At 49.6% G+C, this 14,521-nt stretch overlaps 1 protein-coding gene across 1 annotated transcript in view; it reads left to right on the top strand.

The window, feature by feature from the left end:
• The window catches only part of TMPRSS6 (transmembrane serine protease 6), a 28,481-nt gene that overhangs the window by 11,763 nt on the left and 2,197 nt on the right, over window positions 1–14,521 (top strand). The window contains exons 10-16 of the mRNA XM_032779189.2: window positions 2,031–2,176; window positions 3,120–3,218; window positions 8,294–8,407; window positions 8,873–8,989; window positions 9,519–9,687; window positions 11,447–11,721; window positions 13,973–14,151. Coding sequence (XP_032635080.1) covers window positions 2,031–2,176; window positions 3,120–3,218; window positions 8,294–8,407; window positions 8,873–8,989; window positions 9,519–9,687; window positions 11,447–11,721; window positions 13,973–14,151 — 1,099 coding nt within the window. The remainder of the gene's footprint in view (window positions 1–2,030; window positions 2,177–3,119; window positions 3,219–8,293; window positions 8,408–8,872; window positions 8,990–9,518; window positions 9,688–11,446; window positions 11,722–13,972; window positions 14,152–14,521) is intronic.

Consider the following 14,521-nt stretch of genomic DNA (forward strand, 5'->3'; position numbering starts at 1 on the left):
CCATCATGCACTGGCTGCCGCTGCCCACCTTCTCCCATGTACAAAGAAGCATGGCCACTGTACTGCCATCCTCAGAGCCTCCCAGCTGCCTCCGCTTTCATTTCAGGAGCATGTTCAAAATTGTTGTCTTATTTTAAAACCCTGTATGGGTCTTTTCCAACCTACATCGCAGACTTTGTCTCTGCTGCTCACCTGACCTCAGCCACCTCTGTCTTTGGACCTGAACCAGGGAGTTTTTCCAATGACCTCAGACTCTCCACTATGGGTGTCACAGCCTGTCATCAGCAACAGCTGTCTTGTATGTCTCATTTCACCAACTTCCTCTCTATTTGCATCTGTACACATCCGCTGTTGGGGTTCGTCCTTCTCTGGAGCGGCTGGGAGCGAGGCCGCCTCACTACATGGGGCAACAAACAACAGTTTAGGGCTCAGACCCTCAGGCGGGGGCTGAGCAAACAGTTCAGTAAGGTAAGCCCAGGCTCCTGGACCTGAGCGCAGGGGTGAGGGGGAGACTGCCACCTGTGAGTGGGGTGGCAGGGGGGACGCAGGCCCGCTCACTCCTCTGCATCCCAGCCCGGGGCCCTAAAAGCTGCAGGCAGCCTGCTGCTGTGTCAGTGGGGATCCTGGCCGCAACACACTGACACTGGCTCTGGGTGTGCTGCAGCCAAACTAGGGTCGGCTGTCCCCGGGCTACTTCCGTACTCCCCCTCGGGCCCTACCTGGGTCCTGGCGTTGGCCTCTGGGGGGTCCAGGAGCATAGGTTCATCGGGGCAGGGGTTGGGCAGCAGCTCCGACAACCCCCCCCGGGTAGCAGGCGTGGGGCAGCTCCAGCAGCTCCTCCAGGTAGCAGGTGCAGGGTAGCTCCAGCAGCTCCTCCGGGTAGCGGGCGCAGGGTAGCTCTGGCCAGTCTGGGCAGCTGCCTGGGGCTGCAGGAGCTTCCCAGTCTCGGGCTCCACTAGGGACGTCTGCTCTCTCCCGCAGCTGGCCAGCTTCTGAGCCCTGGGGTTGGTCTTTTATACTTCCTGCCCTGCACCTTGACCTCTGTGGGGCAGGCAGAGACTCCTGCGGCTCCGCCCACTTTGGCGTCTATAAGGGCTCGTCCCTCTCTGGGGCAGCTGGGAGCCAGGCCGCCTCACTACAGCATCTTTTCCTTGCATGTACTTTTTTCTTCCTTTCTCCTTAGTCCAACCCCTTGTTAACTCTTATTTAACCATGTGAGGCATCTAGGACACAAGTTCATAGGAAAGACAATATAGAAATAGTATTGGATTAGACAGCCTAAATTCTGGTCTTCCCCAGACAGGGATAAATCAGAATTAATGCTTCAAAAGTAGGTGGAGTTATTCTGGATTTATGCCGAGGTAACAGAGCAGAATTTGGGCCAGTGGACTGTGTATAAAATATGGCCCATTTTCGGAAGAACACCCATGACACCAATTCCCTGTGCCTGGTTTTTGTTACCAAGTGCATAATATTCTCTTCAAAGCTGTTCAGTTCGGAACATCCAGAACCATTATACACATTTATCACTAATTTTAAATGGTGTTTACTACCACTTTCATTTCAAAATTCTTTCCATCTTACCCTTAGAAGGTCTCTTTTCCTTTCCCTCCAACTCCATCAGTATCTAGGGCTGCTTCATTGCACATTTCATTTTCTCTGGCCCTTGATATTGATTACACTAGTGTAAAACCAGTGATGTCTCTGGAGTTGCTCTGGCCTCAGGATGTTCCAGCCAAGTAGCTAAGTGCTGGTGCAGTGGAGAAGAATATGCGGTGCTGGATGGCCGGTCTGCTGAAAAAGTCTGGCTTCCCCTGCATTTCCACTACTTTACATCCCCAAAACATACAGAGGATGTTTCCCCATCTCTGTTATCCCAGTCCTTGTGGTTCTCTTTCTCTCTCTCTCATGGACCAGATCCCAATTTCCAAGTGCCACGGAACCTTCCTGCCCCAACACCCTTTCCCCTTGAAGACATTTTTTCTCCTTCACACAAATTCTGTGATGTCCTGCCTGTATCTCTCTATCAGGTTGTGTGGCCTGCGGACCCTGCAAGCCTATGCCGAGCGAATTCCTGTTGTGTCTTCTGTCGGCATCACCATCAGCTTCACCTCTCAGATCTCCTTAACCGGACCTGGAGTGCAGGCTGCCTACAGCCTCTATAACCAATCCGATCGTGAGTATAGGGCTTCTTATAGCCTAGAGATACCAACTGAGAATGTACTTTGCATCTTTCACTGCTACCCAGTCACCAGCAGCTTTCTCAAGATCCTGGCACGTGTTGAGAGCCACACATGCCAAGTCCCAGATACAGCTCACCTAGAGGTACATACACATATTACTCTCACGAATACATGTGCACACACCACTCTGAACCATGGACACACAAATACACTCAAGCACTTAACACTTGATCATACACAGCTCACAGAGGTATTGAGGGACTGTACACCTAGGTGCAGGCCTTGGAATTACTGAGCTGGCCTTGGAATTAGATGCCTTGGCTTATTTTAATTTGAAATGACTGTTTCAATCACAAAGGCTCCTAGAGAGTCATTTCCTGCTTTCCCTTGAAATCCATGTATGTGGAAGACAGAGAGAAAGCCAAAGCCTGACACACAACCACATGCGCGCATACACACTCTCTCCAAGTCGGGCTAGGCTTACTGTGCAGTACTTGGCAGTGCACACTGTCCCTCTCTGCATACTCCCTGCATGTCCTGGGGACACCTTTTTCAGGTCCCTGAGCAGGGTTTTGTAACAGCCCCCAGGGAATCTATCCCAGTATTCCACACAGCATCATGCACGGCGTGGCAGGATGTAATAACAGTGTAGCTCCCAGGAGTTCTGGTGAGATTTCCTGGACCCTGTCACATGATCTGCATCAGTTACAAACTGTCAATACCCCCATTGCCTAGCCAGGGTCTGTATGCACTGATTCAGGGGCTGCCGTTACACGGGACTTTGGAAATATAGCAAGTGCTGCATGAACATCCCTGCAGATCTGGCAAGGTTAAGAAAGCTTGTAGTCACACATTTTCGAGTCATGCACTTCCAAGTGTTTTGCTTTTTGGAGGTCCTGTAATGGGGACTAAACATTCCCTTGTGATTATTTTTAGCCTGTCCTGGAGAGTTTCTCTGTTCTGTCAATGGACTGTGCGTCCCAGCCTGTGACGGGATTAAAGACTGTCCCAATGGACTGGATGAGAGAAACTGTGGTGAGTGGTCCATTATTTCTATCTTGTCTCTCCTCAGCAATTTGCAGCCCAGTTCAACCCTTTCCGGTACAAAGGAGTTGGTCTCCATGGTCCAAATCCAACTCTCTAACGGGGATTTCTGGGGGAGACAGGAAAACCCCGCAGAGACTTCACTGCATCAGTCAGGGGGTGAAAGTAACAAAGGCATTTGCCTGGTTACATACAGGCAGTGAATCTTCAGTCCACCAGAATCACACTGCTTCAGTCTGTTAGGAAGTGATACCGAAAGTTGAACATGCACCTGGCTCCTCTGTGCACTCTCAAGGCCACATATCCCACAGACAGCTGGCCCCAGAAAATGGAGCAGTAGAAAAACAAACAGTTTCCGTACATCAAGATGTACAAGTTCCTCAAATAAATCACTGTCCAACCTACAGCGCTACACTATCCTCTCCCTGCTGGTGCAGTGCATGCCTGACAACTCCTCTCTCTCACCACAGTGAACCTCAGTCCTGGCTTACAGCCCCATCTGCTGTTCTAGGGCTGGGTGTCCCACGCTGCTCTACCAACACACACCAGTCTTGGCCGCCCATAATATATGTAGTGCTTGCTCAGTAGAGCTCTGTGTCAGGGTGCTCTACTCCCCGCTGGATAGCGTCGCCTGCTGACCATTCTGGGTATTAGCTGCATCAGGCCAACACCATTTTCTGCAATTGCACTCTGTCTCTCCCTTTCAGTCTGCAGCGCTTCTCTCAATCCAGGAGCTACTGCTTCCTCTTCAGGACTCAGCCCTCCAGCCAGTTTACTAAGGTCCCCCCATTCCAGGGTAGTCTTTCTAAAATCTCTCTGCAAGCAGCATCAGGCAGTCCTCACACTGCTGCCCAGACCAAGTCATTCCTACACTGACTCCAGCAGCCTTCATATCCACTGCCCTTAATGGTACCACTCTGCAGTGGGTGGTAGGGAAACCCAGGCCCACCCTCTACTCTGGGTTCCAGTCCAGGGTCCTGTACTGAACAGTCAAGGTCTGCATTTCCACCACCTTACTGCTCTCACTCCTGCCTACTTGGCTTCTTCTCCCCCTTCTTTCTCCTTTACCTCAGGGAAAGGGAATGTAGGCTTCCTCCCTGTTGTGCCCCCACACTGTGCGGCCTCGTGTCATTATAGAAGCCCCGCTTGTTCCCTCACAGCTGAGCTTTCTTCTCATTAGTTCCCTCCACACAGCTTAAAACACCGCTGTTTGCAGTTTAGTTGGCCGATTGGGCCCATTTGGCCTAATTCAGCAACTGTAAACCCAGGTTTACAATGCAGTGTGGACACTCAGACGCAGGCTTGGCAACACCAAGTCTGCAAGCCAAGGTCCCACAGACCTGGGTGTACAATGCAGTGTAGACATACCCTTTGAGCCTGCCTGTACACTGAATGGAAGCTTTCAATGAGCTAGCTAGGATGACATCCAAAACTTTTTCCTGCGCAGTTAGTTAATTTAAAACAGATCAAGCTTCTTCTTCCTAGATGCATTACTGAGCATTTGTTAACAATTTGTTTAATCTGCTATCAAGCAGCCCTCTGAAATTTGCCGCAGTCTCCTCTAGTCTTGACTAACCAAAATAATTTTGCAGCAGCTGCAAATGTTGCCACCTCACTGCTCTCTTTTTCCTCAGTTATTAATTAATATATTAAACACCAGTCCTAGCATGGAGCCTTGGGCACGTCACTATCTTCCGCAGGGCCAGATGAAATTCATGTTAAGGTACCTGCTTCAGCTAGTTCTGTAATCTCAGAACTGTTAGTAATTATCTTTGAGAATTTATGGAAGGCTGGTGAGGTCTCAGAGGACTGGAGACGAGCAAACAGTACTTATCTTTAAAAGGGAGAACAAAGAGGACCCCAGAAATTATAGACCAGTCAGCCTAACTTCAATACTTGGAAAGATCCTGGAACACATTCTTAAACAATCAATTTGTAAGCACCTAGAGGATAATAGGATTACGAGAAATAGCCAGCATGGATTTGTCAAGAACAAATTATGCCAAACCAAATTAATTTCTTTCTTTGACAGGGTTACTGGCCTTGTAGATAAGCTGTGGACATTGTATATCTTGATTTTAGTAAGGCTTTTGACATAGTCCCATATCATAGTCTCATCTAGGGAACTATGAATTTACTATATGGCGGGTGCACAACAGATTGAAAGACTGTATCAGTAGTTTGCAGTCAGACTGGGGTAAGTGGGGGTAAGTGTCTAGTGGGGTCCCACAGGGGTCAGACTTGTATCTGGTATTATTCAATATTTTCATTAATGGCTTGGATAATGGAGTGGGGAGTATGCTTATAAAGTATGCAGCTAGGAGGGGTTGCAAATGCTTTGGAGGATGGGATTAGAATTCAGAAGGACCTTTCTGAATTGGAGAATTGGTCCGATTTCAACAAAATGAAAGTCAATAAAGACAAATGCAAAGTACTTCACATAGGAAGGGGAAAAAAAATCAAACGCACAGCTGCAAAATGGGGACTAGCTGCCTAGGTGGTAGCACTGTTGAAAAGGACCTGAGGCTTTACTGAGGATTGGGGCCTATCCTATAGCCCCCTCCTCCTACCGGACCAGGTTTTGCTCTTGCTGAGCCAGCTCACTCCCTGGTGTTATTCTATCTGAGCTCTCTCAAGGAATCCAGGGAAGCAGTTTCCAGCAGGTTTAGTTGTTTTTTATTTTAAGCCGCCTTAACAAATCAAAAACCCCTTCAAAGTCTGTACAGGCTGAGCAGTCCCTTCCCCAAATCTGTCCCTCATACCGGTAAGTGCCACAACCCACTTTCCTGGCTCTTTCCTCAGAGCCTCAGGAATAGAAGGACTTCACACAGTCTCCCTCCTGTCCATTTGGTTTCTGGAACAACCCCTCTATGCAGTTACTCTGGTAGCCATGAATTAGGCACACAGTCCCTCAGCTTTTGGAAGGGTCTGGCCATCTCACCATTTCCTGCTGCCCTCTTTTATGAGGATCAGCCAGCTACGGTCCACCTCTTTTCCCAGGTGCAGCAGGTGAGACTAATCAGCCAGCCAGCCAGTCAGCTAGCAGCAGACCTCTGACCCCAGAGGAATGGTATCCCTTATACTGTCACAGGGATATGGTGGATCACAAATTGAATATCAATCAACAATGTGATGCAGCTGAAAAGAAGGCTAATATCATTATGGGGTATATTAATGGGAGTGTTGTATGTGAGACGTGGGAGATAATTGTCCCACTCTACTTGGCACTGGTGAGGCCTCAGCAGGAGTACTGGGTCAAATTCTGGGTGCCACATTTTAGGAAAGGGGGGGACAAACTGGAAAGAATCCAGAGGAGAGCAACAAAAATGATAAAAGGTTTAGAAAATCTGACCTATGAGGAAAAGTTAAAAAAAACCTTAGAGAAAAGAAAACAGAGTGGGGACCAGATAACAGTTTCCAGATGTGTTAAGGGCTGTTATACAGAGGATGGAGATCAATTGTTTTCCATGTTCACTCAAGGTAGGACAAGAAGTAGTGGGCTTAATCTGCAGCAAGGGAGTTTGAGGTTAGATATTAGGAAAACCTTTCTATCTATAAGGATAGTTAAGTGCTGGAACAGGCTTCCAAGGGAGGTCGTGGAATCCCCATCACTGGAGGTTGTTAAGAACAGGCTGGACAAAAACCTGTCAGGGATGGTCTAGGTTTAGTCGGTGCCTCAGTGCAGGGAGCTGGATTTGGTGGCCTCTCGAAGTCCCTTCCAGCCCTACTCGTCTATGAGTCTGTGATTAACCTTCTTTAAATCAAGATGGGGCATCTTTCTAAAATATAGGTTCTAGCTCAGCCACAAGTTATTGGGCCTGAAGCAAGAGCCCCTGGGGGAAATCCATAGCCTGTGTTACACAGGAAATCAGACTAGATGATCAGAATGGTCTCTTCTGACCAGGAGCGGCGCCAGAGTTTCTGATGCCCTAGGCAGAATTCAGGGGGCAGCATTTTGTGTGCTCCCCATGGGGCGCGCGGGAACGTCCGGTTCTACTCCCATCGTGCCACCGAAGAAGGACCCTCCGCCGAAATGCTGCAGGCAACAGCGGCAGTCATTGAGCTGCTCAATACCCTGCCGCTGTTTTCCGTGGCACGTCGGCAGAAGGTCCTTCTTCGGCGGCGCGACGGGAGTGGCATCAGAAGCTCCTGTGCGCCCCATGGGGAGCACACAAAATGCCGCCCCCCAAATCCTGGTGCCCTAGGCGACCGCCTAGGGTCGCCTAATGAAAGCGCCGGCCCTGCTTCTGACCTTATAATCGCTGACTCTGTGGAACTTTTGCCATGATGAAAAGTTACCGTGCATTTCTACTCTGTTTTCTGTTGCTTTCCTGTGCTCAGTGCATTAGTCCATGTTGCCTCTCCTATAACTCTGCCAGTGCATTACTGTCTTGACCCACAGCACCTTTCTGATGTGCTCTGTTCGCTATATCACATCGATGCTCTGCTGATACACCTTAATCCTCGTGTACTCCCTTAGCCCCTCTTAAATAAAGGTGGCCAGTCTTGCCAAAAATGGGGCTGTCTGATGGGCACAATATGTGACTAGGCTGAGATTCCCCTCCTCCTCCCAAATCATTTCACACATTACTTGTCCTATATTTGATGCCAGGACTGCAGAGGCAAAATGGCTGGTCTCTTAACCCTCACACCACTTGGGCCTCCCAGGCTGGGTAGACAGACTGGTGCTAGCGGGGCCGAGCTCGGGCGCTAACAGTAGCAGTGTGGATGTTGCCGCTCAGGATCTCACGCCCACGTGACCCCTGGCTCTGAGCTTGGAGCACCAGCCTGAGTCTCCACTGGAGCCGCAACGTCGTCACTGCTATTTTCAGCACGATAGCTTGAGCCCCATTAGTGCCAGTCTGACTGCCCTGCCCAGGTGAGGAGGCTAAGTGCCAGCTGCAGTGAAGACATACCCAAAGTCCCTGTCTCCTCTAGCCAAATGCCACATGGTGTTTCCAGTTGTGGCTAGTGGGTGGGTATTGCTGAGGGATAAGAGACCTGCTCTTTCCCTTTGCCTTGCTTTTCTGAATCCCACCCATTTCCTCTGGATGCTTTGGTCTTAGTGTGCTCAGCGAAGTTCCAGTGTCAGGAGGACAGCACTTGCATAGAGTTCACCAAGGTTTGTGACCTACACCTGGACTGCATCAATGGGAGCGACGAGGAGCAGTGCAATGACGGTAAGGAGGGGAGACTACTGGGTAGTGATAAAGTTCCCCCTATCAGCTAACAATGCATGCAGTGTTGTTGTAGCTGTGTCAGTCCCAGGATATCAGAGAGACAAGGAAGATGAGGTAATAGCTTTTATTGGACCAGCTTTTGTTGGTGAGAAGTTAGTCCAATTAAAGATGTTACCTCACCCACCTTGTCTCTCTAATAAGCTATTGATAAAATTCCTCTGCTGAGTCTCAGATCAAAACCCTACTACCAGCTAACACTAAAGTACAGCTAGTAACATTCTCTCTCTTAACCTACCAGCTAATACAGGGGTATTACTGACAGAACTCCCACCCATCCATCTAGGGATTCACCAAGGCAGAAGGTTGATGTGGGCTTTTTTGGCTGCCTGATGTTCTCCACTGAAATACTCCAACCCTCATTCAAGTCTCTCCCCTTTACTCCCCCATCCAACTTCATCTTTCCAGAAGTCCCCTGTGGGCCTTTCACTTACCAGTGTGCAGACAGGAGCTGTGTGAAGAAACCCAACCCTCAGTGTGACTCCGCCACTGACTGCAAGGATTCGTCTGATGAGAAGCACTGTGGTGAGGAGTGAGAAGGGAGGGCACTCTCCTAGCCACTGCCAGGGGGAAGCTCCCACTCCTTGAGTTAAGAACGGTGCTGGCTGGGCCCTGCTGTGAGAAACCTTGTTCTACCAGAGCCCTGGCTGGCATTGCTGGAGTGATGGTTGCCAGTAATGAGGCACTGCTCCAAGAAAGCTCACATTAACAGAACACCAACTGGCATGGACTGGGAACTGCTGTGAGGAAGCTCACAGCACGGATGTCCCGGCTGCTGCTGATTGAGCTCAAGCATGTGGGAAAGGTAGTGCAGGGTTCACCTGTGTTAATAATAGGGAAAAACCTCACACTGGAATTTTCAGTCGCCTCAGCCTTGACTTACTATAAAATGGCTCCAGCCAGTGCCAGGCAGGGTGTAAATGGCCAAGGGTATAAACAGTGTAAATAGCAGACTGGAAAGTCAGTAAAACAAAGGGGAAGGGCAGACATGATATACAATGGCCGCTTCTACTTTTTCTCCCCTGAGAGACTTGCTATGTCTTCCTCTTCTTAGACTGTGGCTGGCAGGCCCCTCTGAACCGGATTGTGGGTGGTGCCAATTCCGTAGAAGGGGAGTGGCCGTGGCAGGCTAGCCTGCAGGTCCGTGGGAGCCATATTTGTGGTGGAACGCTGATTGCCGATCGGTGGGTGGTCTCGGCTGCTCACTGCTTCCAGGATGACAGGTAAATGGAGAGGGAAGAGCACTGTGGAGGAGACCTAGCTCAGACTGCTTTCACATAGAAGCCAGTTGGGTCTCAGCCTAAACCAACTTGGAGCCATGTCACAGAATGGAAAGACTGATGGTAGTGGCTCAGAGCTGGAGCAAGGAGGTCAGGCCTGGGAAGCCCTGTTGGAGATGTGTGTGTATCAGGGCAGGACTGTAGTAGCAGGGAGGTGCTGAGGTGCCCTGGGAAGGCATAGAGGGGAGAGAGCTTGCATAGCTCCCATCCACCCTGTGCTTGGCTCTGGTCCCATCACAGTCATGAACCCTAAAAACATACACAGTTGGACTTTTCTCCTTCAAGCGAGAAAAGAGTAAATGGGGACTCACAGGGGGAAGCCCAGCATAGCTTTATGTGGTGAGAGCATTGGTGGAGCTCAAGCTACCAGCACATTGGCCCCTCACCAGATAGGTGTTAGGCCAGTGGTGACTTGCAAGCCTCCCCCAGGGGAGTCTTCTCAAGCTCTGTCATTCATGTCACAGCCCCCTAATGGTGACTTGTAGTAAATAATTATATATTGGCAGCACCCAAAGGTGTTAATTAGAATGAGAGCCCCATTTTGCTGGGAACTTGGGCAAGCACTGAAGAGAGACAATCCCTGCCCAGAGGAGCTTACCATCTGGAGACACACACAGACGAAGGGTAGAGGAAATGGCTGCAACAGCCCAGCAAATGAATCTGGTGGAGCACTAGCACTGTTTTGCTAGTTCTGTAGGGTGGGGCTTGTTTTTATTACTATTATTATTTGGTACTGGGATTAGAGGTATGGGGGAAGAAAAGGAGAGAAGAGGAAGAGGAATAGTCACAGCTGGACATGTGCCCAGCCAGGAACAGTAGGCTGGGGTTCAGAGGCATCATGGCAGAGATGAATCTTAAGGAGGGATTTGACAGAGGATAAGGTGGCAGTTGTTTGGAGAGTTTGTCAGGGAGTATTTCCCATGCATTAGGGGCAGCACGGGAGAAGGCACAGCAGTGGAAAGGACCGTGTGTCCAAACAATAGGCCTCTTATAGTTTTTTCCCCCAGTCTTCTTCACTGTGTTTTCCAGTCTGCCCTTCACTCTCCCACCTGGAACATGCTCTCCCCTCTTCCATAGGCATGCTAGCTAATCTACTGAAACATCTCCACTGCTTCACCTCCAATCCCCACCTCTCGTGGCTTTTCCCATTAGGAGGTAGGTGCTATTTAATCTATGCTCCCATTTAGGGCTGTTCCTCCTTGTAACGTACCCTTGCTCAACCGAAGGGTATGTCTTCACTAGAAACACTATAGCTGGAGCTGCGCCACTGGCGTGTAGACACTACACTGACAGACGGGGCTCTTCCGTCACTGTAGTAAATCCTAGTTAGGTCAATGGAAGAATTCTTCCGTTGATTTAGCGCTATCTACCCTGGGGCTTAGGTTGGCTTACCTACATCTCTCAGGGGCGTGAATTTTTCACACTCCTGAGCGATGTAGCTAGGTTGACCTACGCTTTCAGCGTAGACCTGCCCTCAGATATGTCTTTCCCCTCTTTTACATCACTCCCTCTCTGACCTTTTCACAGAACTTTCACTTTCTCCATGTTCCCTTCCTTTCCTTTGCTTGCCCGTTGTCTCTCTGATTTTCCAGCCTTCTCTTCACTCTCCTTCATTTCCCCTAATTTCTCACTCTCCCTTTTCATGCTGCACGCCCCACCTGATTCTCTAACATTGACACACTTTTTCTCCCCTTGCCCCCAGTAGATCGGCTTCCCCATCCATCTGGACTGTCTACCTGGGCAAGTACTTTCAGAACATCAGCAGCCAGAATGAGGTGTCCTTCAAGGTGAGCCACCTCCTCCTGCACCCATACTATGAGGAGGACAGTCACGACTACGACGTGGCCCTGCTCCAGCTTGACCATCCAGTTATCAACTCGCCCTTCATTCAGCCCATCTGCTTGCCCACCCACTCCCACCTCTTTGAACCTGGCCTTCGTTGCTGGGTCACCGGATGGGGGGCTCTCAAGGAAGGAGGTACATGCAGGATGTCGGCTGCTCTTGTTAGGGTCTTCTTTCCTCCAGGGGCTACATAAAGGGGGGGAGTGTTTCAAAGGCACAAATGACAGACGGACACCCAGCTCCCACACAAAGTTGGGCTAATTACTCATTGTGCCTTTGAAAATCTCCTTCCAAATAAATAAATTATGTTGTGATTTTAGGAGGCTCACATCAGGACTTGGTTGCTTCAGTATGGGATAATGTTCTTGTCAAGGATCTGACGCACGGTCCCCCAAACACAAGTCAGAGAATGTTCCAGTTCCAAGCTCCTTGAAACATAATGGAGAGCTTTGATTTGCCCTTGCCCCCTTTACCCAATGCAACTGCAATCTACCATAATCAGCCTTGCCTCAAGGTGCCCTCCAGCTCCTCCAAGTGGATCATCATAGTGCATCATGCAGAATTATCACATATTGATGTAACATCACAGCATAGAGACACAATAGCATGAGGCCCTCAAAAGATGAGAGCTTTTAACTGTCTAGGTTGCAGGACCTAAGACAGACTCAAAACGGTATGGGTCATCCTGGGAGAACTGGGTGCACTGCTCTGGGACAGCTCTCAGCTGGAGGCGTTGGGTCCAAAGACCTAGAGAAGGTCTTTGTCAGCAAGTGAAGGGAGCATGAAGGATTTTTGTAGCTATAATTCTTTACGGAGTGTGTGCATGGTGTATTACACACACAACAACATAGTCTCCCAATGGAAGCAGTAGAAGCTCTGGCTTAAATTTTCAAAAGTGGCTGGTGCCCCTGACTCTCAGAAAGAGCTGAGCTCCTGCCCTCTGAAAATCAGGCCCCTTCAAGACATTGAGCATCTCAAATATGGAGGCACCCAAAATCAGGTGTGACTTTGGAAAACGTAACACCCCTCCTCAACCTAGGTCATTTAAAACTACACTGCAGAAAGCACTAGTAAAAGTATAGTAAGGAAGACTCCTACCCTGGCAGGGAACTGGGCTAGATGGCCTACAGTGACAGGTCCTGTCCATCTAATAGCTATAATTCTCTGACTGATGAAAAGGGTCCAAATTCTAACCTGTCATCGGCTGGATGGTACAACTCCTTTGGGAGTGTTGAACCCAGTTATCGCAGGTTTCAGTTGCAGTGCCCTGCCAGTGAGCTTAGTGTTTAATGTAGACAGGTAAATATGAAACACGGGGAAAGAATTCCCAGGACAATGAGAGGGCAATATTGGCATGAAGATGAATGCAGGACAGCTTTGTGAAAGGAGTGGGCAAGGAGGAGCAGGAGCTCTCTTGGCAGACAAAAAGGCTGGAGCTGTTCCAGACTCAGAATACAAGAGGTGGCATGAGAGAAGGTGTGGAGCAGAGGTCAAGAAAAGGAGCCAGAGCACAGTACTGTGAGAGGCCTGAGAAGAGCAGAGCTGGTTGCAGGGATGACACTGGGCCAAGATATAGCCCTGCACTTGTGCAGGGACAGGCACCATCACACAGATTCAGGGGCTACAGCTTGCACTTTCTTCAAGCAGTAGCTGCAGGAGCCAGTGCAGCCCTTGAGGGCTGTCCTAACTTGTGCCCCTGGTGAGATGGTCACTACAGCCCTGCTGCTCTCGTACAGTATTGCCCATGTGTCTCCTGTTCCCCTCATAGAGATGGTTGGGACAGTCATGGAAACTTAGCAGTTTGGATGAAGAAAGATTCTGCCTTATTCTGGGATGAAAACACTGCTCTGAATCAGACAGGACAGGGACTTGAACCTGAGTCTCCCATCTCCCTAACCACCAGGCCACATACCCACACTACTTCCTGAATTGCAAAGTTCTGGTTTGGATCCAAAACCAGACACTTCAACACAATTCTGTTTTCATGGGGACGTTCAGAATGCTGTTTTTCAGTCCACTGTGGGACAAAAACAAGTTCTGAAAGCACAAAAGTTGCTGAAAAACAGAATTGTCATCCTCCAGACAGCTCTACCCCCCTCTTGCCCCACTGGTGCAAACGGGCTGTGGGGTAAAGCTGAATAGGGCCCAGTTGTGTAGAGCCTTGTGTGTGAAGTGAGAAGCTTGAACTGATACATTAAAAGGTGAGAAGCTAAGGTAAGGATTAGGGGAGGGGGGAAGATGTGACGCAAGTGGAGGACAAGATGGTGATCCGAGCGGCAGCTCTTTCCCTGAGCTGGAGAGGTGAGATGTGGCCATAGTATGGGGATAACAGGAAGGGGCAGGGACCTCTGCTGCTACTCACCTGCTGTTCTTGTTCCATATCTAGGGCAACTGAGTAACATCCTGCAGAAGGCAGATGTGCAACTGATCCAGCAGGACATCTGCTGTGAGGCCTATCACTACCAGATCTCTCCCAGAATGCTCTGTAGTGAGGCCTATCACTACCAGATCTCTCCCAGAATGCTCTGTGCCGGCTACCGCAAGGGCAAGAAGGATGCCTGCCAGGTGACAGAGGAGACGTGGGATGCTTCCACCTTAAAGGGGGATCATCCAGCAATGAATGGGGTTGGAGGGACGGAGGGGTCTTTGTCCCCTGAACATGCGCTGTAGCTTTGTATAAGGAGTATATTGATTCCAAGGGGTTGCCCCAACTGTAGGTCACATCCTGCTCATGCTTATCCTCTGGTGCAACCGCAGAAACTTTTCAGTTCCTTAGGATTATGTCCAGTCTCCCATGAGCTCCCCACAGTGATGGAACCTTGGTGGAGCCACATGCAGCTCCATAAGGAAGATTATCCACTTCCTCCCACGGGTCCTCGGCTTAGTCAGGAATGCTGGTGACAATATAGCTTGGATTTTCCCTTTTCCAATTTCA

The sequence above is a fragment of the Chelonoidis abingdonii genome, chromosome 1 (assembly GCF_003597395.2).
Source record: "Chelonoidis abingdonii isolate Lonesome George chromosome 1, CheloAbing_2.0, whole genome shotgun sequence".
Lineage (NCBI taxonomy): Eukaryota > Metazoa > Chordata > Testudines > Testudinidae > Chelonoidis > Chelonoidis abingdonii.